The following is a 24235-nucleotide window of genomic DNA, read 5'->3' on the forward strand; positions in this document are numbered from 1 at the left end:
TGTGTAAATACATGCTGTTGGGTTTATCTAAAAGTTACCTCACGTTTTCAGGTTGAGATCGTAATAGAGAAGACGCTGTGAATGTGCAGGGTATTGCCATCTTTCGTAATCTGAGAAAGGTCGAATCACTGGCCTGAAGGACGCGGCAGTATCATGCCGACAAAGAACATCGACAGTTGTCTGCTGTGTAGTGACTGCAGAAGGGCATGAGGAACAAGCATGGAAGTGTGGATCCTTCCAGGACGATTACAACACGAGAAGATTGTAAGATTAGCCGACTGGTTCTGACGAATAGTAGGACAACAACAGCTGAAATCCAGGCCACATTTATGGATAGACTGTCACCACACAGAGTGGGGAATGGATTACTGGAAACTGAATTGAGATCTTGGTTGCCATGCTTTATTGGTAACATTTTAACACAGACAGTAGAGACTTGCATTGTGTGGAGTCAACTGGGACATTTGGTGACATTGTGTTGTGCTCAGCGTTGAATCTCGCTTCTGTCTGTTGAATCCATCCCCCTAGCTGAGTGGTTAGTGCATCTGTCTGCCAAGCAGCAGGTTCAATTCCTGGCTGGGTTGGCGACTTCCCCCGCTAGAGGACTGGGTGTTGTGTTGTCCTCATCATCCGAGAACGGGGCTCACAACCCGAACCACACGCCGCTGTTAAGCACTAATGAAGGACTGGGTCCCTTACTTCGATTGCACATAATTCATTAAGGTCAATCCAACACATTTATTTCAAATAACATAAATGAAGTTACATTTGAATATGTCTGACATTAAACAGGAATTAAAAAAAAACAATTTCAATATCAGCTGATTTAGTGCGTGAAGCGCGAGTTAAGCCAATAACCAGATAAACTAAACAATTCTCCGCAGTTCAAAGAAAGAGAAAAACAAAATTGAATCAATACACCCCCACTGAAAAATATCCAAAAAACCTTACAATAATACTCAAAAGAATACACTCAAGTGGGGAGCAGTCATTCACCCTACAGAACACTTCAAAATGAGTTCAATAACACAGCTGCGTGCCCAAGAAAACTGCAAGACATAAAATACACTTTGCATACAATTAACATTACGCCACTTCTGTTTGAACTGCAGTGTCCCAAAGAAACAGGCGCTTATTCTTTCCCCTTTCTAGGCGGAGGCTGAGCCATAAACACAGATTGCCACAGAAACACAGTTTCGCTGTGAAATCTTACCGGACACCCGGAAGCAGTTACAGACAAGGGGTCGGCACCCACAAATAACGCAGAGTCAGGCTGGGAGCACATCCTACGAGAACCTGTTCACTCTATGCTCACCACAAACTGTAGATATTCCGGTCGAAGATCCGCTTGCGGTGGCTGCAAGAAGAACGAAGCAAGCAACAGGCCCACGCCGTGCTACTCATACACGCACCTCAATTTGTACAAACATCTAGGCCAACACCAACTCCGGACTCCCCTCTCACTGCGAGGCTTGGCACAGTTTATATTAAATGCCTTCCAGGCAACCAGTAACCGCCGCAGGAGTTTCACGATTAGCAACCAGCCCCAGCGTAACAGGCATCACACATGTGCTTACGACCGAGCCACCACTCCGCTAGTCTCACCAAACCGACTGCCTCTCGCCGTCCCGCGCGCCCAAGCCGAAAACGCAAAGTTGCTCATGCCCGGGGACGCGCCAAAGATAACAAGCCGATCGCTGATGATCGACCTGCGATCTGGCTCAGTTCTCATCATCAAAAAATGGTTGAAATGGCTCTGAGCACTATGGGACTTCACTGCATGTCCCCTATAACTCAGAACTAGTTAAACCTAACTAACCTAAGGACATCACACACATCCATGCTCGAGGCAGGATTGGAACCTGCGACAGTAGCGGTCGCGCGGTTCCAGGCTGTAGCGCCTAGAACCGCTCGGCCACTCCGGCCGGCCCTCATCATCAGTTCATACTCACCGACATGCGACGTGCCCAATATAGCGTCACCTAAAAACACTTGAAACTTGACAGCCGAACTTCTCCAGCTGGTAAGCCCCGACCATCAATGTCATACGCCCATTTTCATTTTCTGTTTGTGGCGGTCATTTCGACACCTATGTGTCTGTAGAAAACTTGCTGAAGGATCACAGGAAGCAGCATTTCTCGAGGACCACACCTGTCTAGCTTCTGGAACCATGAAATGGTGGATTGTTGGGTGCGACAGAGGACTGATTTGGTAGCTGCTGGAGGGAAGCTGAATGCTCGCCAGTAAAAACCTGTTCACACGGAGCCACTGAGATGCACTCTCGATCGCCCTTATGCTGCTGAGGCACTGGTTTATATGGGCGCCTTCAGATGTGCAGCACTACTGCACTTCTGTGGCGCTCAGTGGCTCAGTACCGGCTCCGGCGGTGTGGAAGCGCCACTGGGTCACTGGTGGCGAAACATTGCTTCAGGGCCTTCACACAACGCCACTTGAGGGCGCTGCTAGCCGAGCACAAAAGGTGGAGTTCCTCACAGAATTCGAACGCTGAATGTCGCTATTTTCGCGTTCTCGAAGTATTGCACCTAAATTATTACAATGGTTCAGAAGGTCCTCCTTGATAAAGACTTCAGATAAGGGGTAAGGCTGCGTTCACATGGAGCCACTCAGAGGTGCTTCTCAGTAGCAGTTCCACTGGCGAAGCATTGGCTTAGATGGGCGCCTTCAGATATGCAGCACCAGCGTTTTAAGTATCACATGCACATTTTACCGTATTATGTAAAACACGATTCGAACAATGAACCTAAGCCGTGCGCGGCTCGTGTTCATTCCGTTTATTGTTTGTCATCTTCTCTTACCGAACGGCCGCCTCGTGTTCTTATTCCATTTACTGGCGTCACTAACTTCCTGCCTTACCTATCCGGGAGTGGCAGCAGCAGCGCTTATCGATAAGCGCACTGTCATACTATCTCTGGAGCGACCGATAGTACCGGGTGATCAAAAAGTCAGTATAAATTTGAAAACTTAATAAACCACGGAATAATGTAGATAGAGTTGTGAACTTTTATAATTCTGAGATATACATGGATAAAGTATTATTATGGTAGACATGAATGAAAAAGATTGTGATCGTTTTCTTTAAACGCTACGAATTTTTCAATTCGAAAGAAAACTGGTTATACAGGGTGTTACGAAAAGGTACGGCCAAACTTTCAGGAAACATTCCGCACACACAAAGAAAGAAAATATGTTATGTGGACATGTATCCGGAAACGCTTACTTTCCATGTTAGAGCTCATTTTATTACTTCTCTTCAAATCACATTAATCACGGGACGGAAACACACAGCAACAGAACGTACCAGCGTGACTTCAAACACTTTGTTACAGGAAATGTTCAAAATGTCCTCCATTAGCGAGGATACATGCATCCACCCTCCGTCGCATGGAATCCCTGATGCGCTGATGCAGCCCTAGAGAATACACATGCTTGGAATGACATGGGGTTTTATTAGAACAAAAAAAAAAAAAACGGTTCACAAAATCTTCGACAGATGGCGCTGGACAGCAAAACGTCAGTGACTGCGCATGACAATCGTGTATAAAAGGAGCTGTAATGAGAAAGAGAATCAGATGCGCCAGCAGTCGCAGCATGTTAACGTAACCTGAAAAGGCGCTTTTAGTGAAGTTGTATTATCAGAATGGGGAATGTGCTAGTTCAGCGCTACGATCCTATCGCCATAGGAAGGGGATTCGAACGGGTAAAGGTCCGTTGACAAATGCAGCAGTGGCGAGTATGATTTCGAAGTTCGAAGCCACGGGTTGTTTAGACGATAGACCCCGTAGTGGCCGACCGAGCACAAGGCGTAATGCTGCTGAGACAGTTCAGGAAGAAATGGAGACTGTAGCGGGTTCGTCTATGCACGGGGGAAGTCAGCGCTCGTGTAGTCGCACGTCGCACCGGCATTCCATACACTACTGTTTGGTTGGCAATTAGGCGTGCCCTCCAATGCTATCCGTACAGAATCCATCGGCATCATGAAGTGTTACCTGGCGATTTAGTGAAGCGGAGGGGATTTGCAGTGTGGGCGTTTCAAAATATGGTGGAAGATGACGATTGGTTCAGTAAGGTGTTGTGGACCGACGAAGCTCATTTCACGCTCCGAGGGTCTGTCAACGCCCACAACTGCAGAATTTGGGCTACCGAAAATGCTAGAACTGTCGTGGAAACTCCACTGCACGACTAGAAAGTCACGGTATGGGTTGGATTTACCACATCTACCGTTATCGGGCCTTTTTTCTTCGAGGAAATGCGTGATTCTGGTTTTGTAACTGCTACCGTGACGGGTGAGAGATACGCCAATATGGTACAGAATCGCATCATCCCCAGCCTGGCTGATGAACACCTGCTGGAACGTACGATGTTTATCCAGGACGGCGCTCCACCCCATATTGCTAGACGTGTGAAAGATCTCTTGCGCGCGTCGTTTGGTGATGATCGTCTGCTCAGGTCCCCAAGTCCCCAGACCTCAGTCCGTGCGATTATTGGCTTTGGTGTTACCTGAAGTCGCAAGTGTATCGTGATCGACCGACATCTCTAGGGATACAGAAAGACAGCATCCAACGCCAATGCCTCACCATAACCCCGGACATGTTTTACAGTGCTATTCATGACATCATTCCTCGACTACAGTTATTGTTGAGGAATGATGGTGGACATATTGAGCGTTTCCTGTAAAGAACATCATCTTTGCTTTGTCTTACTTTGTTATGCTAATTACTGCTATTCTGATCAGATGAAGCGCCATCTGTCTGACATTTTTTGAACTTTTGTATTTTTTTGGTTCTAATAAAACCATATGTCATTCCAAGCATGTGTGACAATTTGTACCTCTCTGTCTACATTATTCCGTGATTTATTCAGTTTTCAAATTTATACTGACTTTTTGAGCACCCGTATTTGCGGTCGTCGTGTGTCTGGAAGTCAGTCGGGTACGGAGCAGCAGTCGAGGACGGAGCGCCAATGACGCGCGGACAGCCAGTACTTGCCGGCCGCTGGCCACACATGTGAACTGTCCGACAGAATGAGATTGGAGCGGAAACGACCGCTGGTTGGTCGTTCGGTTGGTCGTCTCATTGGGCGATGTGTATTTGGTCTTTTACCATTTCTGGGCCTCGTCAATGGATCATCTTGCCGGACGTGCAAATGGCTCAACTGGCTCTGAGCACTATGGGACTTAATAGCTGAGGTCATCAGTCCCTAGAACTTAGAACGACTTAAACCTAAAGAACCTGAGGACATCACACACACCCATGCCCGAGGCAGGTTTCGAACCTGCGACCGTAGCGGTCGCGCAATTCCAGACTGAAGCGCCTAGAACCGCTCGGCCACATCGGCCGGCTTGCCGGACGTGGGTCGGCTCCTACCTTGTGCAGAGATGTTGTGGCCAATTGGCAAAAGTTACCTCTGCATGGTTGGGTCCGAGCCAATGTGCCAGTTATCAAGACGTAGTGCTACTGAGTTCTAAGTCCTCGCTGATATTTTCGGTTGTCGTGCCGTTGGTTTGGTGGAAGGGAATTGATTTGGTTGTTGGTTGGTTCGTGAGCCGTCCCTAGATCGTGCTGCCTTCCGATTATTTAGTGTTACTCTTGGATGCCTGTCTCACCTAACCTGTTGTTTGAGTTTCCTCCCCAGGCCGACCCTTGGAACACTTCTGAGCACCACTGTTTGTTGTTTGTGAGTGTCTTTTTATTTGGTCGTGGGTAGTGCGTCAGGCCTTCAGCCGCGTATTAATATTGTCTGTTTTATGTTTAGTATATGGCCTTCAGCCAACTTCATAAAAACTTTAATATTAGGCCTTCAGCCGTGCTTCATTTAAAATTCTAGTCGCTCTGTATTTAGGCCTTCAGCCGCGTTTGTTTCAGAATCTGTGGCTTTAATATGTAAATCTTTGTCTGTATGGTTTCTCTTTAATTATCTTGAATTCTTGGCTCAAATGGCTCTGAGCACTATGGGACTTAACATCTGTGGTCCTCAGTCCCCTAGAACTTAGAAATACTTAAACCTAACTAACCTAAGGATATCACACACATCCATGCCCGAGGCAGGATCGAACCTGCGACCGTAGCGGTCACGCAGTTCCAGACTGAAGCGCCTAGAACCGCACGGCCACACCGGCCGGCCTTGAATTCTTGAAACGGCCTTCAGCCGTGTTCTGTAAATGTTTATCTTAAGGTTGTATTTAATTATTTGTGAGTAATTGTTTGGCCCTTCAACTGACAAGATACTTCAAGTTTTCATAAGATGTTTTTTTGTTGTACTGTGTAAAAGCTTATCTTTAAAGCCTCTCCTTTACTACGTAAAAAAAAAAAAAAAAAATTTTATTGGGCTTTCAGCCGAAGAACTAACTTGAATTTTCCTTAATATGGACTTTAGCCGGAATTTGTAAATGCTTGGCTTTTAAAGAATTTCCTTAGCTGATCTGAAATATTACGAGGTGCATTCAAGTTCTAAGGCCTCCGATTTTTTTTCTAATTAACTACTCACCCGAAATCGATGAAACTGGCGTTACTTCTCGACGTAATCGCCCTGCAGACGTACACGTTTTTCACAACGCTGACGCCATGATTCCATGGCAGCGGCGAAGGCTGCTTTAGGAGTCTGTTTTGACCACTGGAAAATCGCTGAGGCAATAGCAGCACGGCTGGTAAATGTGCGGCCACGGAGAGTGTCTTTCATTGTTGGAAAAAGCCAAAAGTCACTAGGAGCCAGGTCAGGTGAGTAGGGAGCATGAGGAATCACTTCAAAGTTGTTATCACGAAGAAACTGTTGCATAACGTTAGCTCGATGTGCGGGTGCGTTGTCTTGGTGAAACAGCACACGCGCAGCCCTTCCTGGACGTTTTTGTTGCAGTGCAGGAAGGAATTTGTTCTTCAAAACATTTTCGTAGGATGCACCTGTTACCGTAGTGCCCTTTGGAACGCAATGGGTAAGGATTACGCCCTCGCTGTCCCAGAACATGGACACCATCATTTTTTCAGCACTGGCGGTTGCCTGAAATTTTTTTGGTGGTGGTGAATCTGTGTGCTTCCATTGAGCTGACTGGCGCTTTGTTTCTGGATTGAAAAATGGCATCCACGTCTCATCCATTGTCACAACCGATGAAAAGAAAGTCCCATTCATGCTGTCGTTGTGCGTCAACACTGCTCGGCAACATGCCACACGGGCAGCCATGTGGTCGTCCGTCAGCATTCGTGGCACCCACCTGGATGACACTTTTCGCATTTTCAGGTCATCATGCAGGATTGTGTGCACAGAACCCACAGAAATGCCAACTCTGGAGGCGATCTGTTCAACAGTCATTCGGCGATCCCCCAAAACAATTCTCTCCAATTTCTCGATCATGTTGTCAGACCGGCTTGTGCGAGCCCGAGGTTGTTTCGGTTTATTGTCACACGATGTTCTGCCTTCATTAAACTGTCGCACCCATGAACGCACTTTCGACACATCCATGACTCCATCACCACAAGTCTCCTACAACTGTCGATGAATTTCAATTGGTTTCACACCACGCAAATTCAGAAAACAAATGATTGCATGCTGTTCAAGTAAGGAAAACGTCGCCATTTTAAGTATTTAAAACAGTTCTCATTCTCGCCGCTGGTGGTAAAATTCCATCTGCCGTACGGTGCTGCCATCTCTGGGACGTATTGACAATGAACGCGGCCTGATTTTAAAACAATGCGCATGTTTCTATCTCTTTCCAGTCCGGAGAAAAAAAATCGGAGGCCTTAGAACTTGAATGCACCTCGTATTTCGGCCTTAGCCGAGAAGATATAGTAATTTTGCTTAAGTAAGGCCTTCAGCCGTTACTCTAAATCCTGAATTGATCTTTGTTGTTTTAAAGAGAAAACTGTGCATTGGTTTGAGCAATAAAGTTGTGTGTGTTCTTGTATATCTAACAGTAATTGACCATGTCCCCTTTCCACAACTTGGTCCGCTCTATCCTGCGAAACCAGATTTCAGAACCTTTAAAATATTTCTGTTACCATCGCTTAGCGGTTTCATAACTGAAATGTGTTTTCCAAAGTTTACGTCTGTATTATCCGCACAGTACGCACTACTATTGGAAACATGTAAACTGGGAGGCTCAAGGGGAGTTATCAGCAAGTTGTGAATGCCTACGGCTGTTTCATCACTTTGTTTTATAAAGTTTAAAAGTTTATGTTGTACGCCAAGATCTGGATTAAAATACCGTAAGACTACTGGGAACATCTTCCTGTTTTATGGTTAGATGCATCAGAAGAAATAAAGAAAAATAAGCTCGACTTAGATGAGTCTTTCAAAATTTCAATAAAATCGGACACACTTTTGGCTGTCAAAACATTTTGCATGAGACTTTCAGCTTTGTGCGACCATACTGCATTGTTCTTTTTTTTTCTTTTAAAATTCACGAAAACTTCCTTATCTAGTTTCACGTTGCAGTCCACGTTGTAACTGAGGCTATGTTTTACAGTGTGATACACAAAAGCCTGCAGTTGCGCTGCATAAATCTTTTTGTGATGTGTCGCTGAATAAGTTAGATATCTTGTTTGTCTGATTGACTTCCCTTCCTCTCTCTTTGTGACCTACCAAGACATAAAAATAGCTAATCAGTCACAGCTGCATGTCGTAGATTACGAAATGAATAACATAAAATAAATAATGACTACAAGCCTGTAACACATACCACTTACCCAACGTTTTCGAATGTTAAAGGCAGTCCGTGTTGTCACCATGTGCAATACTGAAATCCTTCCTGCAGAAAGAACAATGCGCTTTATGACGATTATCCCTTAGAAGTGCAATCCGTGAGTGCGTTCCCTCCCAGTTAGTTCGGTATTCATAACTTTTTTATTTCATTCTTTGGTGAATTTTGTTCTTCACTATACTCACCAGCATCACTAACTTTAACTCTTCATAAAATATATCAGTGCCAAAGTGGTACATGTTGTTCTCTTAGAACACAGCTACAACGGTTCACCGATAGTGAAAGAGGAATACCTCGTCACCCATCGAGATGTATCGGCCCGACGCAACACCGAACGGAAGTCACATTGGCGAGCATACGCAGCATTTTAATTTTTGGCTGGGACAACGTTCATATCGAAGAACATTGTCCCAGTAATAAATTAAGATGGTTCCAATCTCCCGGTTCCAACCAACGTTTTCGAGAAGTTTTCCTTGGTTGTAGGGCGTATGACGGAACTGGGATCTCCCATTTGCCACACAATCAGCTTGTCTGATATGTGGCTAAATGGAACCGCGACATTGCAGTGGCCCGGTTCTCGAACAGCCCGCCCCACTCCTAGGACTTGAGAAACATAATAAAAGAAATTCCATTGCCTGTCATCACACAACACTCCAACACTTCACTCCGTTCAGAAACGCATACACACACACACACACACACACACACACACACACACACACATTACACACCTTTCATACACACAATATTTTAATTTTTGGCTGGAACAACGTCCTCAGTGAGCGATCCATTCAGTAACACACACGTACACATATGTTCACGTACACACACTTCGCACATACACAACACAACATTTTGATTTTTGGCTGGGACAATGTCCTCATCGAAGGATGACGTCCCAGATAAAAATTTATATTCCAATCCCCCACTTCCAGCCAAGGTTTTTGAAAGCTTACCCTTGCTTCTAAGGCGAATGCCAGATCTGGAAAGCACCTTCCATTTATTCCCAATTGGCATCCCCATCTGCCCCACTAACAGGTTATCCGATAATTAACTGGCGAATAGAACCGCGACTCTTTAATGGGCGGATCCATAACAGATTTTTTTAAACGTAGTCTTTCACTAGATATGAGTATTATTCTTTACGAAATTGTTCTTTGCTCTCTCCACCGCTCCCCCATCTTCAAAATTAATATTAGTTTAATCCCTTATACACTAACCCAGATCAGATCCTTGGTGCGCTCTCTGTGGTTTCTATTCATTGTTTTAATGCATGATAGTTACCACGAGATAATAAAGACGGGCATTGTATAACTCATAATGTGTCACGCTGTTTAACATGAATATTGTATTTCAAACAGTGCATGGCGTGACTGGAGAATAGATAAGTAGATTGATGTTGAAACGTGCGTGGTAGCGGCAACATGCAAGGGCTTCAGACAACACACGTTTCTGTACTTTGCTCCTTAACGAACATTCATTAGAATTATCACCAGCAGTTTAGAAAATAAAACGAAAGTTAATGAACTGGAGGTATAAGCTGGCTTTAGCAGCAGCTGTGGATCATTTCCAAGTCGAGAACTAAAGCATGTAGTGTTTCAGAAGATTTTAGGAATGCTTTTGACTCAGTTTCAACCAAATCTCTTTTAATCCTCTGTGGACGGAATTACTTAATGTTCACAATAAACATATTATGATAAAAGCAGATGTTGGTCATATTTACATAACATATTTTATAGCTTTACATATTTCTGATTGGAAGAATTTAGTGGTACAGATTAATTAAATGTTGGCTTCCGAATAATTAATCACAGATGTACTTTTCTGACATTTGAAAATATACAATATTTCGTTACTTTTGACGTATTCTTTGTGGGATTCCAGAATACACTTTCTTTTCTTCTCTATCTACAAATAAACATTACACTTCTCGCAGATAGTCGATGACCCTCCCTTGCAGTTCGACATTTTTCTTCTGCCTCTCTTCTCAATATATACAGGGTGTTACAAAAAGGTACGGCCAAACTTTCAGGAAACATTCCTCACACACAAATAAAGAAAAGATGTTATGTGGACGTGTGTCCGGTAACGCTTAATTTCCATGTTAGAGCTCATTTTAGTTTCGTCAGTATGTACTGTACTTCCTCGATTCACCGCCATGATTTCATACGGGATACTCTACCTGTGCTGCTAGAACATGTGCCTTTACAAGTACGACACAACATGTGGTTCATGCACGATGGAGCTCCTGCACATTTCAGTCGAAGTGTTCGTACGCTTCTCAACAACAGATTCGGTGACCGATAGATTGGTAGAGGCGGACCAATTCCATGGCCTCCACACTCTCCTGACCTCAACCCTCTTGACTTTCATTTATGGGGGCGTTTGAAAGCTCTTGTCTACGCAACCCCGGTAGAGACTCTTCGTGCTCGTATTGTGGACGGCTGTGATACAATACGCTATTCTCCAGGGCTGCATCAGCGCATCAGGGATTCCATGCGACGGAGGGTGGATGCATGTATCCACGCTAACGGAGGACATTTTGAACATTTCCTGTAACAAAGTGTTTGAAGTCACGCTGGTACGTTCTGTTGCTGTGTGTTTTCATTCCATGATTAATGTGATTTGAAGAGAAGTAATAAAATGAGCTCTAACATGGAAAGTAAGCGTTTCCGGATACATGTCCACATAACATATTTTCTTTCTTTGCGTGTGAGGAATATTTCCCGAAAGTTTGGCCGTACCTTTTTGTAACACCCTGCATAACCAGTTTTCTTTCGAATTGACAAATCCGTAGCGTTTAAAGAAAACGATAACAATCTTTTTCATTCATGTCTACCATAATAATACTTTATCCATGTATATCTCAGAACTATAAAAGTTCACAACTTTTTTAAAGTCAGTAATATTAAATATCAACAGTCGAATAAAACGCGTCCACTCCGTATAGCACTCCCAATATACTGTTGGTAAACTAGTTCTATATATTTTTACAACAAGGCTTTACTACCTACACTTTTCATCTGAAGCATTACAAATCGGCGACTTGTAGCAACTGCGAGTAAATGTTCCTCACTATACAGATACAACAAGATACAGGAAGTGTTACAAATTTTTTAAGTTCGTCCATAAAGAGTCAACATCACAAAGCAACCGGGCATTATGGTATGATAGTCAATAACAGAGGCCGACGAAAAAATAGGTTTCGGTCACTTTTATAGCAAATATCAAACTTGTGGTTTTTCACGCTGTAAATCTGCACCTAATCTCAATTTTTCCCCGTTGTATACATTAAAAGATAAAAAAATATCCCTAGGTGCCACGAGAGGTGGATCCACGAGCAGAAAAGGAGGCAGGTGGTATTGTGTTGCAGGTGACCTGTTGCATGAGTATAGCCTGATTAAAATTACTTAATAGTTGACACTTCACATGTTGGAGATGTCTTCGTCCAATCAGAGCGCTCAACGTCACGCCTAAACTGTTCGCCATTCCCAAACTGCCACAAAAAGCGGTCAGTTCACTTCTAATTCTTTTCTTTTTTTTCTTGTTGTGTTTGAATTACGAAACCTGTATCCGGCCCATTTATTTCGCGTTTAATCACACGTAATAAACACACCCAAAACAAAACACACAAGAAGATGGTAACGGGACAATGTACATTTCGAAACTTCCTGTCTCGAGTCCCGGTTCGGTACACAGTTTTAATCTGCTAGGAAGTTTTATATCAGCGCACACTCCGCTGCAGATTGAAAATTTCATTCTGGAAACATCCCCTAGGCTGTGGCTAAGCCATGTCTTCGCAATATCCTTTCTTCCAGGAGTGCTAGGTCTGCTGCGTTCGCAGAAGAGCTTCTGTGAAGTTTCGGAAGGTAGTAGACGAGGTACTGGCAGAATTGAAGCTGTTGGGACGTGTCGTGCGTCGTGCTAGGGTAGCTCAGTCGGTACTGCCGGCACGCTAGCTCAGCGAGTTCGGTCGGAGGATTAGCTGCCCTCTGTAATAAAAAAAAAAAACTGAGTAAATGGATCAGCGATGAACTTAAAGGGGTGTCATGGGACATCCCCCCCCCCCCCACCCGGAACAAAATAAGATTTAAAAAAAAAAGTCGGTAGAGGACTTACCCGCAAAAGGCAAAGTTCCCGAGTTCATACCTCGGTCCGACACACAGTTTTAATCTCCTGGCAATGTTCGTAGCAGCGCACACTCCGCTGCAGAGTGTAAAGTTCATTCTGGAAATGTACATTTCGTACACATTACTAGCCAAAGGCTACTGGATTCTTCGCACAACACGCTATTCGGCTCCGCATATTCTATTATTCTCATCACAGAGATCGGCTTACGGCAGTTAAACTTTTACGACATGACATGAAACCGAACTTTGTGAAGACAACAACTGATGGTTAGCACAGTGGTAATTTTACAGTGTGACCTGCAACAGGTCGTGGCTTCGTATACGGTCAAGCGGTAATAGTTTTTCATTTTTAAATCTGTATCAAAATGAATGATTATTGTTATTTTCAATTAACTGGTTTCAATGCAATTTTTTTCATTGTTAATCTTTTGTCGCATCATTTTCGTCGTGTTATTGACTTTTTATTTGCTCTCATTTTTCTTCCTCTCATTCGTTTTTCGTTTGGAATCTCCCTGCGTCGCCTATAACTTGCAAATGAGTTCTAATCAAGACTACTCATTGACCGCTAATCGTGTTAACTCGCGTTCCGAAAGCGAAATGTTACATTTCGCTTTTAGGGCTCAAATTGAACTTTTTGTATCTTGAGTTTGCCTGTACGGATCAGCTTTAACCGCCGCGACCAAAGCGAATATGATCAATAGTTCTACCGTAGATTGCTGACCGCCGTTTTGTCAGATACATTGCACATCAAGAGATTGTGGTTAGGTTAGAACAAAAGTATAAGCTCAGGGCTACAAAATGCGTTGTCTGCCTCAGTTGAGTCATCGCTCATTTAAAATCAACTCTACTGCCATACCTGATAGTAGCATCTTCCAACGTTGCTCATGAACAGTTTCTCAGTGCTTCTGAAGTGGCCCGCCATGCTAGCGTGTCGCCTTTAACCGAACGGTAGCCGATATGACAACGCTTCAGCACCAAGTGACAGATTTTAATCGGACTACAGTCACGCCATGCAGTAAAAGATGAAGAAATCACCAACTGACATCGAGAAAAGAAAAACCACACCGACAGCCCGTACAATCCAACCCCAGGGAAAAGCAGGAACAGCAACAGCTGCTTAATTGTTTCCTGCCCGACGGGTCTTAAAAGTCCCATCAATTTCTAGAATCAGACGACGGCATGGAATTTAATTAATGCACTGGCATCCACAACAAACAGTGTGTCAAACTATGCGCCCTCCTGAAAACGCCCTTTTCTTCAATTAATAAAGGTGGTGCAAAATGTGATTTTCACTCTGCAGCGGAGTGTGCGCTGACATGAAACTTCCTGCCAGGAAGTTTCAAGAAAGGTGGTGGCTAGTGCACAGGTACGCCACGTTTCTCTGAATAAAAAGAAAATTTTCCAGTTAAAAACGAAAAAGTGAGAAAATTTAAGAATGAACGCGATTTCCTAGAGTCATGTACATGTGCAGAGCGGAAGTGCGTTAGCTGCGTATTCTACCGATATCTCCCAGGTGTTGCCTAGATGCACTTTGGTGACGTCATCGGAGTTGTAGTATAGCCAAACGACTGCCGCATGTGGTCTGTGGGCTGGGGCATACACAACCTCACGTATTTACCATTCATGCTGCACTAATTTAATTATAAATGAAATAGCTACTTGTAGATTATTATTTACTCCTGAAGCAATAGCAACACTACTTTTACTAATTGCTTCAGTTGTAACTTAATAGAAAACTGCGTTCTCAGTTATCCAAAAGATCTTATTTCAGTTATAATTAAAAAAAAACTTAAACCATAAAGATTCTCTCTACGTTAGAATATTGAATAACACAAGAAAATCAACAACATATGCTTTGATTACTTTTTCAAGTAATATCGTACTCTTGTGATCTTTCGCGCATTAAATCCATATCTAACCTCATTTTTTCTGTCGTATATAGTTTCATAAGGATCTGAAGTCGCCGAAAAGTGGAAAATTACAATTTTTAGTCTGAAATGTTAATTCGGTATTTTTAGCAAATCATTTTCAGAAATGCATGAGAATTGCGTAATGATTAAGAAGTTACAATTACCCTAGATTCCAGGAGGAGGCAGTGTCTCATTCTAGATACCCTCCCGCACCCATTGCGGACCCCAGTGTGAGGTCACACTTTTTTCAGAATAAAAGGCATGGCTTATTTGTCCAAGTTCTCGAGCGTGGGGTTGTATCTTGATGGGCAATGGCGTTGCATACGTCCCTTTGTGCTTCAGCCCTCCGGCAGAGCAAGAACAACCCAGTGCTGCGCCGACCGCCGCTGCAGTGGAGGGGGTAGAATCGGAGACGACCACCACGACAACCACCACGACTACAAGCACGACCACAGCTGAAGCCGTTAGCGTGCAGGACTCGCCTCCAGCCACCACAGGTACGTCTCAAGGTTTCTCCACTGCCTCTCAACATCTTCAGCGTAACTAAACTCTGGCTCAGATGGTTCAAATGGCTCTAAGCACTATGGGGCTTAACATCTGAGGTCATCAGTCCCCTAGACTTAGAACTACTTAAACCTAACTAACCTAAGGACATCATCACACACATCTATGCCCGAGGCAGGATTCGAACCTGCGACCATAACAGCAGCGCGGTTCCGGACTGAAGCGCCTAGAACCGCTCGGTCACAATTGACGGCAACTAAACTCTGGAAATTTCACATTGAAATGGAGCTCTCCCACTTTTTTGAGCCTGCAGTGGTTGTTGCACAGATTTTATACGAGTTACAATACAATCTGGTTAGGAATTCGTTATTAAAATGATTGGAAGAAATGAAGGTAGAGCTATGACTCAAGGCAGTCAACAAAAACTGTAAAGAGAACTGGACAAACACAGCAATTAGTTGCTCCCCCCCCCCCCAAGGATACATGAACTCATACAGTGTTCAGTGTTACACGCACGGCACGGCATCTAGCCTGACAGTAGACCAGATTTGGTCAGGAAGAGAGAACACCAATTTATTCAGGTATGCTATGTCCAGTTAAAGCCTCTCATTGGATTTAGATCCTGTATCCGTTTGTAGAGACTCTGAGGAGAGCGAACATTGCTAGATTAAATTCGTCACCCTCCTTTGACCCCAGCATCTGGCACGATGGTACAGGGTCTCACTGGGTACACGACACGGTCAATCTTGATTAACAGAGCAGGTTGTTCAGATAGCAGCTGTACGATTTCTGACGCGTTAAGGCCGATTTACGTGCCCTATTTTCAAAATGACTGTGAGTTATCTTCCAACACGATAACGTTGTACTGCATTTTGCCCAAGCTGTCCTAGGCTACATCGATACAGAGGGTTCTCGACTGTTGTCCTAGGCCACACATTATCCGCATGTATCACCCAGTGGATGCCGAGGTACTGCCAAAGCACCAATCAGCAGCCGCTACAACGGACGAACTCGGGCAGAGACGGTTGAAGCAGTGTGGAATGACCTTCTCATATCTGTCTGCCAAGATCAGCTCGATACCCAGCTGGGTTTAAGGCCATATGTGGTAGCTCTGTATACTAAATTTCGCACCCTGAATGAATCTACATTTGCACACAAACTCCGCAAGCCACTAGACGGTGCGTGGGGGAGGGTACCTTGTATCACTACTATTCGACGCGCACATACAGGGTGGTCCATTGATCTCACGAAATAAGCGTCAAACGAAAAAAGTACAAAGAACGAAACTTGTCTAGCTTGTAGGGGGAAACCAAATGGCGCTATGGTTGGCCCGCTAGATGGCGCTGCCATAGGTCAAACGTATATCAACTGCGTTTTTTTTTTAAATACGAACCCCCATTTTTTATTACATGTTCGTGTAGTACGTAAAGAAATATGAATGTTTTAGTTGGACCACTTTTTTCGCTTTGTGATACATGGTGCTGTAATAGTCACAACATTCGTCTGTAGCACCACATCTCAAATGCTTCGATTCTCTTCTGTTCCGGTTTTCCCACAGTCCATGTTTCACTACCATATAATGCTGTGCTAAAAACACACATGCGCGGAAATTGCTTCCTCAAGACCTATGTTTGATACTAGTAGACTTCTCTTGGCTAGGAATGTCCTTTTTGCCACTGCTTTCGATGTCCTCCTTGCTTCGTCCGTCATTGGTTATATTGTTGCCTAGGTAACAGAATTCCTTAACTTCATCTACTTCGTGACCATCAATCATGATGTTAAGTTTCTCGCTGCTCTCACTTTTGCTAGTTCTCATTACTTTCGCCTTAATTCGATTCACTCTCCATCCATATTCCGTACTCATTATACTGTCCATTCCATTCAGCAGATCATGTAATTCTTCTTCACTTTCATTTAGGATAGCAATGTCATCAGCGAATCGTATCATTCATATCGTTTCAGCTTGAATTCTCATTCTACTCCTGAACCTTTCTTTTATTTCCATAGTTACTTCTTCGATGTACAGACTGAACAGAAGAGGTGAAAAACAACATCCATATGTTACACCCTTTCTAAATCGAGCATTTCGTTCTTGGTCACCCACTCCTATTATTCCCTCTTGCTTCTCGCACATATTGTATATTGCAGGTCTCTCCCTACAGTTTACCCCTCTTTTTCTCAGAATTTCGAATATCTTGGACTGTTTTACAGTGTCGAACGCTTTTTCTAGGTTGACAAATCCTACGAACGTGTCTTCTTTAATCTTGCTTCCATTTTCAACCGCAACTTCAGAATCGCCTCTCTCGTGCCTTTACCTTTCCTGAAGTCAACCTGATCGTCATCTAACACATGCTCAATTTTCTTTTCCATTCTTCTGTACATTATTCTTCTCAGCAACTTGGATGCATGAGCTGTTAAGCTGATTGTGCTATAATTCTCGCACTTGTCATCTCTTGCAGCCTTCGGAATTGTGTGGATGATATTTTTCCGAAACTCAGGCGGTATATTGCCAGACTCATACATTCTCCTCACTAACGTCAATAGTCGTTTTATTGCCACTCCCCTTAATGATTATAGAAATTCTGATGTAATATTATCCATCCCTTATGCCTTACGTGATGTGAAGTTCTCCAAAGCTCTCTTAAATTTTGATTCTAATACTTGATCCCCTATCTCTTCTAAATCGACTGCTGTTTCTTCTTCTATTACATCAGACGAACCTTCCACCTCATAGAGGCCTTGAATGTACTCTTTTCACCTATCCGGTCTCTCCTCTACATTTAACAGTGGAATTCCCATTGCAGTCTTAATGCCACCACCCTTGCTTTTAATTTCACCGAAGGTTTTTATACTTTTCTATATGCTGAGTCATTCTTTCCAACATTCATATCTTTTTCGATTTCTTCACATTTTTCTTGCAACCATTTCATCTTAGCTTCCCTGCACTTCCTATTTATTTCATTCCTCAGCGACTTATATTTCCGTATTCCTGAATTTCCCTTAACATGTTTGTACTTCCTTCGTTCATCGATGAACTGAAGCATTTCTTCTGTTATCCATGGTTTCTTCGCAGTTACCTTCTTTGTGTCAATGTTTTTCTTTCCAAATTCTGAGATTTCTCTTTTTAGAGATGTCTAGTCCTCTACAACTGTACTGCCCGCTGAGCTGTTCCTTACAGTTGTATCTATAGCCTTAGAGAACTTCAAGCCTATCCCGTCATTCCTTAGTACTTTTATATCCCACTTCTTTGCATATTGATTCTTCCTGACAGATTTCTTAAACTTCAGCCTACTCTTCACCACTACTGAATTGTGATCTGAATCTTTATCTGCTCCTGGGTACGCTTTACAAACTAGCATTTGATTTCGGAATCTCTGTCTGACCTTGATGTAATCTAATTGAAATCTTCCAAGTATACCTCCTTCTCTTGTGATTGTTAAACAGAGTATTCGCTATTGCTAGCTGAAATTTATTACAGAACTCAAATATTCTCTCTCTCCTCTCATTCTTTGTCCAATGCCCATATTCTCCTGTAACATTTTCTTGTAGTCCTTCCCCTACAATTGCGTTCAAGTCTCATCTGTCTTCCTTCCATTTCACCTCACTGAACCCTACTATATCTAGATTGAGCCTTTGAATTTCCCTTTTCAGATTTTCCATTTTTCCAACCACATTCATGCTTCTGACGTGCCACGCCCCGACCCGTAGAAAGTTATCCTTCCGTTGTTTATTCAAACTTTTTGTCATTGTCACCTCCCCCTTGGCAGTGCCCTCCAGAGGTTCGAATGGGGGACTATTCCGGAATTTTTTGCCAGTGGAGAGATCATCATGATACTTTTTCAATTACGGGCCACATTCCATGCGGATACACATTGTGTGTCTTTAATGCAGTGGTTTTCATTGCCTTCTGCATCCTACTGCAGTTGATCAGTTGATTATTCCGCCTTTAGGGGCATTTTCCCACCCGAAGGGCAAGAGAGTGCCCTGAACCTCTGTCCGCTCCTCCGCCCTCTTTGACAAGGGTTTGGCAGAATGTAGGTGACTTCTTAAGCCGGAAGTCTTCGGGCGCAAATGCTGATTATTAATCAAAATTTAAGCGGTGGCGGTTTTCGAACGCAGGGCAGAACACATTTTGATTATGAAACAAAGACGCTACCTCTAGGCCACTGTGCGTGTAACAGAATTGCGCCTTAACAGTTTTCAGACTTTTTCCTTGATTCTCATGATTCTAAGGGCACCCTGTACATTTTGATGAGTGTATACCAAAATATGTGACATAAATGGCCGTATCTTTTGACTGAAGTGACTTAGAAGCTTAAAATTTTTTAAGCTTCCAAGGAACCATAGACCTTAATACGTGACACAAATATGGACTTGAAGTGTCTACCCGTTCCTCAGGGAAAGGGTTCTTAACAATCGGAAAGACAGATAGACAGACAGATGAACAACAAAGCAATCCCGTAAGGTTTCCGATTTTACAGTCTGAGGCACAGGAACCGAAAAGCCACGAAGAACTTAGCAACATACACCAAAAGAGAGTATGTTGTTACCATGGTAGGCCAGACAAGTCTTTGCAAGTGACCAGAAGTTCTACATAATCTGCACTCCTTCCCTTGAAAATTATGTCAGGAAGCTCATCAATTAACAAAATTTTCTTATCGTGCATGTGCAACACAGATTAAATTTGTAGGTGATTTGGGAGTATGTCCCAAGCGACTGGGAAAAAAACGCAAATATCTCCTGTGTATAGGAAGGTTAAAAGAACGGGCCCGAAAAATTGCGGGCCAGTACCCTTAACGACGGTTTCCTGCAAAATTCTTGAACATGTTCTGAGTCAGAATATGAAAAATTTCCTTGAGACGGAAAAGCTTCTGTCTACAAATCAGCACTGATTTAGAAATTATCTCACTTATGGAACTGCTTCTCTTATTCCCGCACGATGTCCTGCAAACCAGGGATGAAGAGCAACAGGCAGATTCCATATTTATAGATTTCCGGAAATCATTTGTCATGGTGACCCACTGCAGATTGTTAACGAAGGTAGAGTATACGGAATACATTCTCAGATATGTGGTGAGTGAACTGCAGACTTCTTAAGTGCTGAAAACCAGTAAGTTGTCCTCGACAGCGAGTGTTCATCAGAGATAAGGGTACCGTCAGGGATACCCCATCCAAGTGTTATAAGACCACTCTTATTCTGTATATACCCTCGAGGTCTCTTCAAAAAATTCCGGAACTTTGTCCACAAATTTTTTCTTCGCTTACCTTTTACTTATTGTGCATTGTCTCCTTCGAAATACTCTCCCCCATAGCTGATACACCTCTTCCAACTCCATTTCCACCTCTGGAAGCAGTTTTGATACACTTCTTGCTGGATCACGCGAAGCGCCGTCTGCGAATTTTCTTTTATCTCGTCTATCGTTGCAGATCTACGTCCTTTCAACAGAGTCTTCAACTTCGAAAATAAAAAGAGGTCCGCTGGGGCCAAACTGTGAGATGCAATGTACTACTCAATACAGTATTGAACAATAACTAACAGACGTACAACGATGAAACTTCCGGCAGTTATGCATTAAACACAGACGTGTACAGGGATGCCAACCACATTTTGCTCCAATACACCGTTGGTGCGATATTACTAATGTTCTGGAGTTTTTTGAACAGACCTCATAAATGATCTGATGAATAGGATGAGTAGTAATCTGTAGCTCTTTTCTGAAGATGCTGTAGTGTACAGGAAGGTGTCAAAGATGAGTGGCTGCAGAAAGATACAAGATGACCTTGACAGAAAACCTAGTTGATTAAATGAATGGTAGCTTGCTCTAAATGTCGAAAACTAAAGTAATGCAGGTGAGTAGGAAACACAGACCCGTAAGGTTCGAAAACAGCATTGGTGGTGTGCTGCTCGACACCGTCACGACTATTAAATATCTAGGTGTAACTTAACAGAGCAATATGTAATGGAATGAGCACGTAAGGACGGTAGCAGGGAAGGCTAATGGCCGACTTCAGTTTATTGGGAGAATTTTAGAAAAATATAGCTCACCTATAAAGGAGATTGCGTGTAGACCTTGTGACTACTGTAGAGATTTTGATACGCTCTTGGAATTCCCAGGACTAGTATCCTGCCAGTATCAATACCAATAAGAGTAATACCGATTCCCAAGAGGGATGATAAATGATGGACCCATTTTAACGACTTCGTATTTATTCAAGTACAAACCCAAAATGAACAAGCTTTATACCAATGAAAAGAGGAAGTTTCAAAGTTTGTTTTTTATAATGTTTGATATCAATTTAATAAATTTATTAATTTGTAATTAATTACTTTTTACACACATGAAACCGTATCAGCTTATAGTGATTGCACGGCAGCAGTGATACGGTTCTGCAGATCGCTCAGAGTGGTTGGTAGAGGCGGGACATAAACAGCTTCCTTTACATAACCCCATAAGATATAGTCGCAGGTGTGAGATCAGGAGACCTCGGTGGCCAGAAGTGCCGAGCCAGGTCCTCAAGTACCCTCTGACCGATCCAGCACTTAGGAAGGTTACCATTCAAAAAGCTTCGTACATCACGGTGTCAATGGAGTGGTGCTCCATCCTGTTGGAAGATGAAGTCCTGGGAAACTCCCATAACGTGAGGGAACAGTCTTTGTTTCAACATGTCCAGGTACACGACTCTCGTTACGGTTCTTTCCACAAAGAAAAATGTCGATACACCTTTGTACGGGATATGGTACAGAACAGGTTGATCTTTGGTGAGTTTCTTTCGTGTGGCAATGGTGAATGTGGATTTTCCAAACCCCATGTGCAAACACTGAGTCTGTTGACTTTTCCACAAAGTTGGAACATCGCTTCATCACTAAAAATTACACGCTGTAGAAATACATTATCCTCCATCTTTGCTAGCACATAACAACAAAATACGAGACACTTCTCTTTGTCATTGCGTTTGCGAGCCTGCACAAGCTGTAATCGGTAGGGTTGTACAGAAAATGCAGTCTCAGAACTTTCCGTGCCGTTGGTTGGGGTATTCCAAGTTCTCGACTGGCTATATTGATAGATTTACTGGGACTGCGCACAAAACTATCTTGAATCCGTCGGACATCATCCTCTGACACACGTGATCACCCTGTGCTTTTTTGTTTGTACACGGTCCCAGTCTATTAAAATTGCTTAAACTAATGGCTAATGATTTAGCGAGTTGATGGTTCAATACCGAATCTGGTATGATATGCCCGCTGCTCTGTAATTTGCGACTCACTTTTCGTGAACTCGAGAACGCAGAAAACCTTGCGCTCCACAGTCGCCTTATCACCATCACCGCCTGTCCGCGCCACCTGCCAAAAACTTTGAAACTTCCTCTTTTCATTGACATAAGGCTTGATCATTTTGTATTTGTACTTGAATACATACGAATTTTCGAAAGTGGATAAATCATCTAGAAATACCCTGTATATATATAATTAATTTTGTGCAGAACCTTAAGTGTGCGAGTCCATTTTGTATTTGTACTTGCATACATATGAATTTTCGAAAGTGAATAAATCATCTAGAAAAACCCTGTCCTTGCACTAGACCAATATTTGTTTTGTTTCCCTACTTATTGACACTTCTGTTGTGAACTGTGATGAACGTTGCGACATTTGCCCACCGTAACACTGGTTGAAACCTCATTGATCATGGAGTGAAGAATGTTTCCTTTGCAGCTGTGCCACCTCGAGCGCCGCCCGCCAGCCCACCAGATGACAGTACCAGCAACGACGACCCAGAACAGTCTGCACCGCCTTCCACTGCTGCAGCTGTGGTGGAAACCAGTGAAGACTCGACGCAACCACCACCCCCACTACGGAGTGCTGCTTCTGCTCTCTAGCCCTGATAACTCTCGTAACTGCACTGCACACTTTGTAACTCCCTCAGGAGTAGTGGAGATAGGAGGTACAAAGAGTTGTAGGTAGGCAACTGTTCTCTCTTACCTCCTCCTTTTTCCTCTTCTTTGCTTTTCTGTTTACCAACATGACATCCCACAGGCAATGAGTTTGTTAGAGACAGAGCATGGCTCAGTTTGAGAAGAATGAGAAACAACTTCTGTAGTACTCTTTGGCAGAAATAATCCCAGAGTATGCCAGCAATAGTGTCAAGCTTTTCCGATCACCAGAACAGTTCTCCATACCAGAGCTGACGCGCTCTTTGTTGGCATGCAACTGCCTTCTATCTGGGGTAGTAGTAACCTTGAGACCTGTACTGGGACCTCACAATACTACAGACACAAACAGTCACATTACTTTTAGTCAGGTTATTGTTAAGGGAGACGCCACGAACAGTCGAATAACACCTAAGGATTCGCTACAGAATCTTCTATACACAACCAATGTTCTGCTTTCAGTCCTCTTTCTTCATTAACTCTGAATTCTCTGGAAATTTTGTAATCATCCTACGTAAGGAATGTCAGCCCTTTGCCAGAAACTGTAATAACTACTTTAGCATGATAGAAAATGTTTTAGTAAAATGTTTAATAAAAAGTAATTTAAAAGCATTGTATTAACACTTCATGTTTCTTGTGATGATATAGAGAACTTTCATGATGTGTCCTGGTGTTGTTTGTGTGCACTAGTTACATTATTTCATTAAGCTTCTTTTCAAATTCCATAATGCTTGGAAAAATTTCTGGATATATCTTGACATTAAAATTTAATATCTTTAGTTTTGTACTTAATCATTTTTTGTTTTATGTTCTGTATAAACCAAAGCACAGGTGAGTTTTTTCTGTTAATCATTTGGTACAGAATAGTGTGAGAGGGAAGTACATGTCTGAGTCCCTGTTAGAAAATTTTTGTGGCATTTGGCTGGCAATGTACACACAGTTGTTAAGTTCAGTCAACTGCGACATTCATAACTTATGACTCAATTATGTTGGCAACAGAACACTTAAGTATATGTGCATGACATAATAGATTTCAACCAGTCAAAAACAACTGCAGT

The 24235-nt window shown here is 43.1% G+C and overlaps 1 protein-coding gene across 1 annotated transcript in view; it reads left to right on the plus strand.

Moving 5' to 3' along the window:
• LOC126101125 (uncharacterized) overlaps positions 1-23788 on the plus strand; it is a 149505-nt gene extending 125717 nt beyond the window's left edge. The window contains exons 5-6 of the mRNA XM_049911810.1: positions 15090-15244; positions 22963-23788. Coding sequence (XP_049767767.1) covers positions 15090-15244; positions 22963-23126 — 319 coding nt within the window. The 3' untranslated portion in view covers positions 23127-23788. The remainder of the gene's footprint in view (positions 1-15089; positions 15245-22962) is intronic.
• The last annotated feature ends 447 nt before the right edge of the window (positions 23789-24235 follow it).

The sequence above is a fragment of the Schistocerca cancellata genome, chromosome 9 (assembly GCF_023864275.1).
Source record: "Schistocerca cancellata isolate TAMUIC-IGC-003103 chromosome 9, iqSchCanc2.1, whole genome shotgun sequence".
Taxonomy (NCBI): Eukaryota; Metazoa; Arthropoda; class Insecta; order Orthoptera; family Acrididae; genus Schistocerca; species Schistocerca cancellata.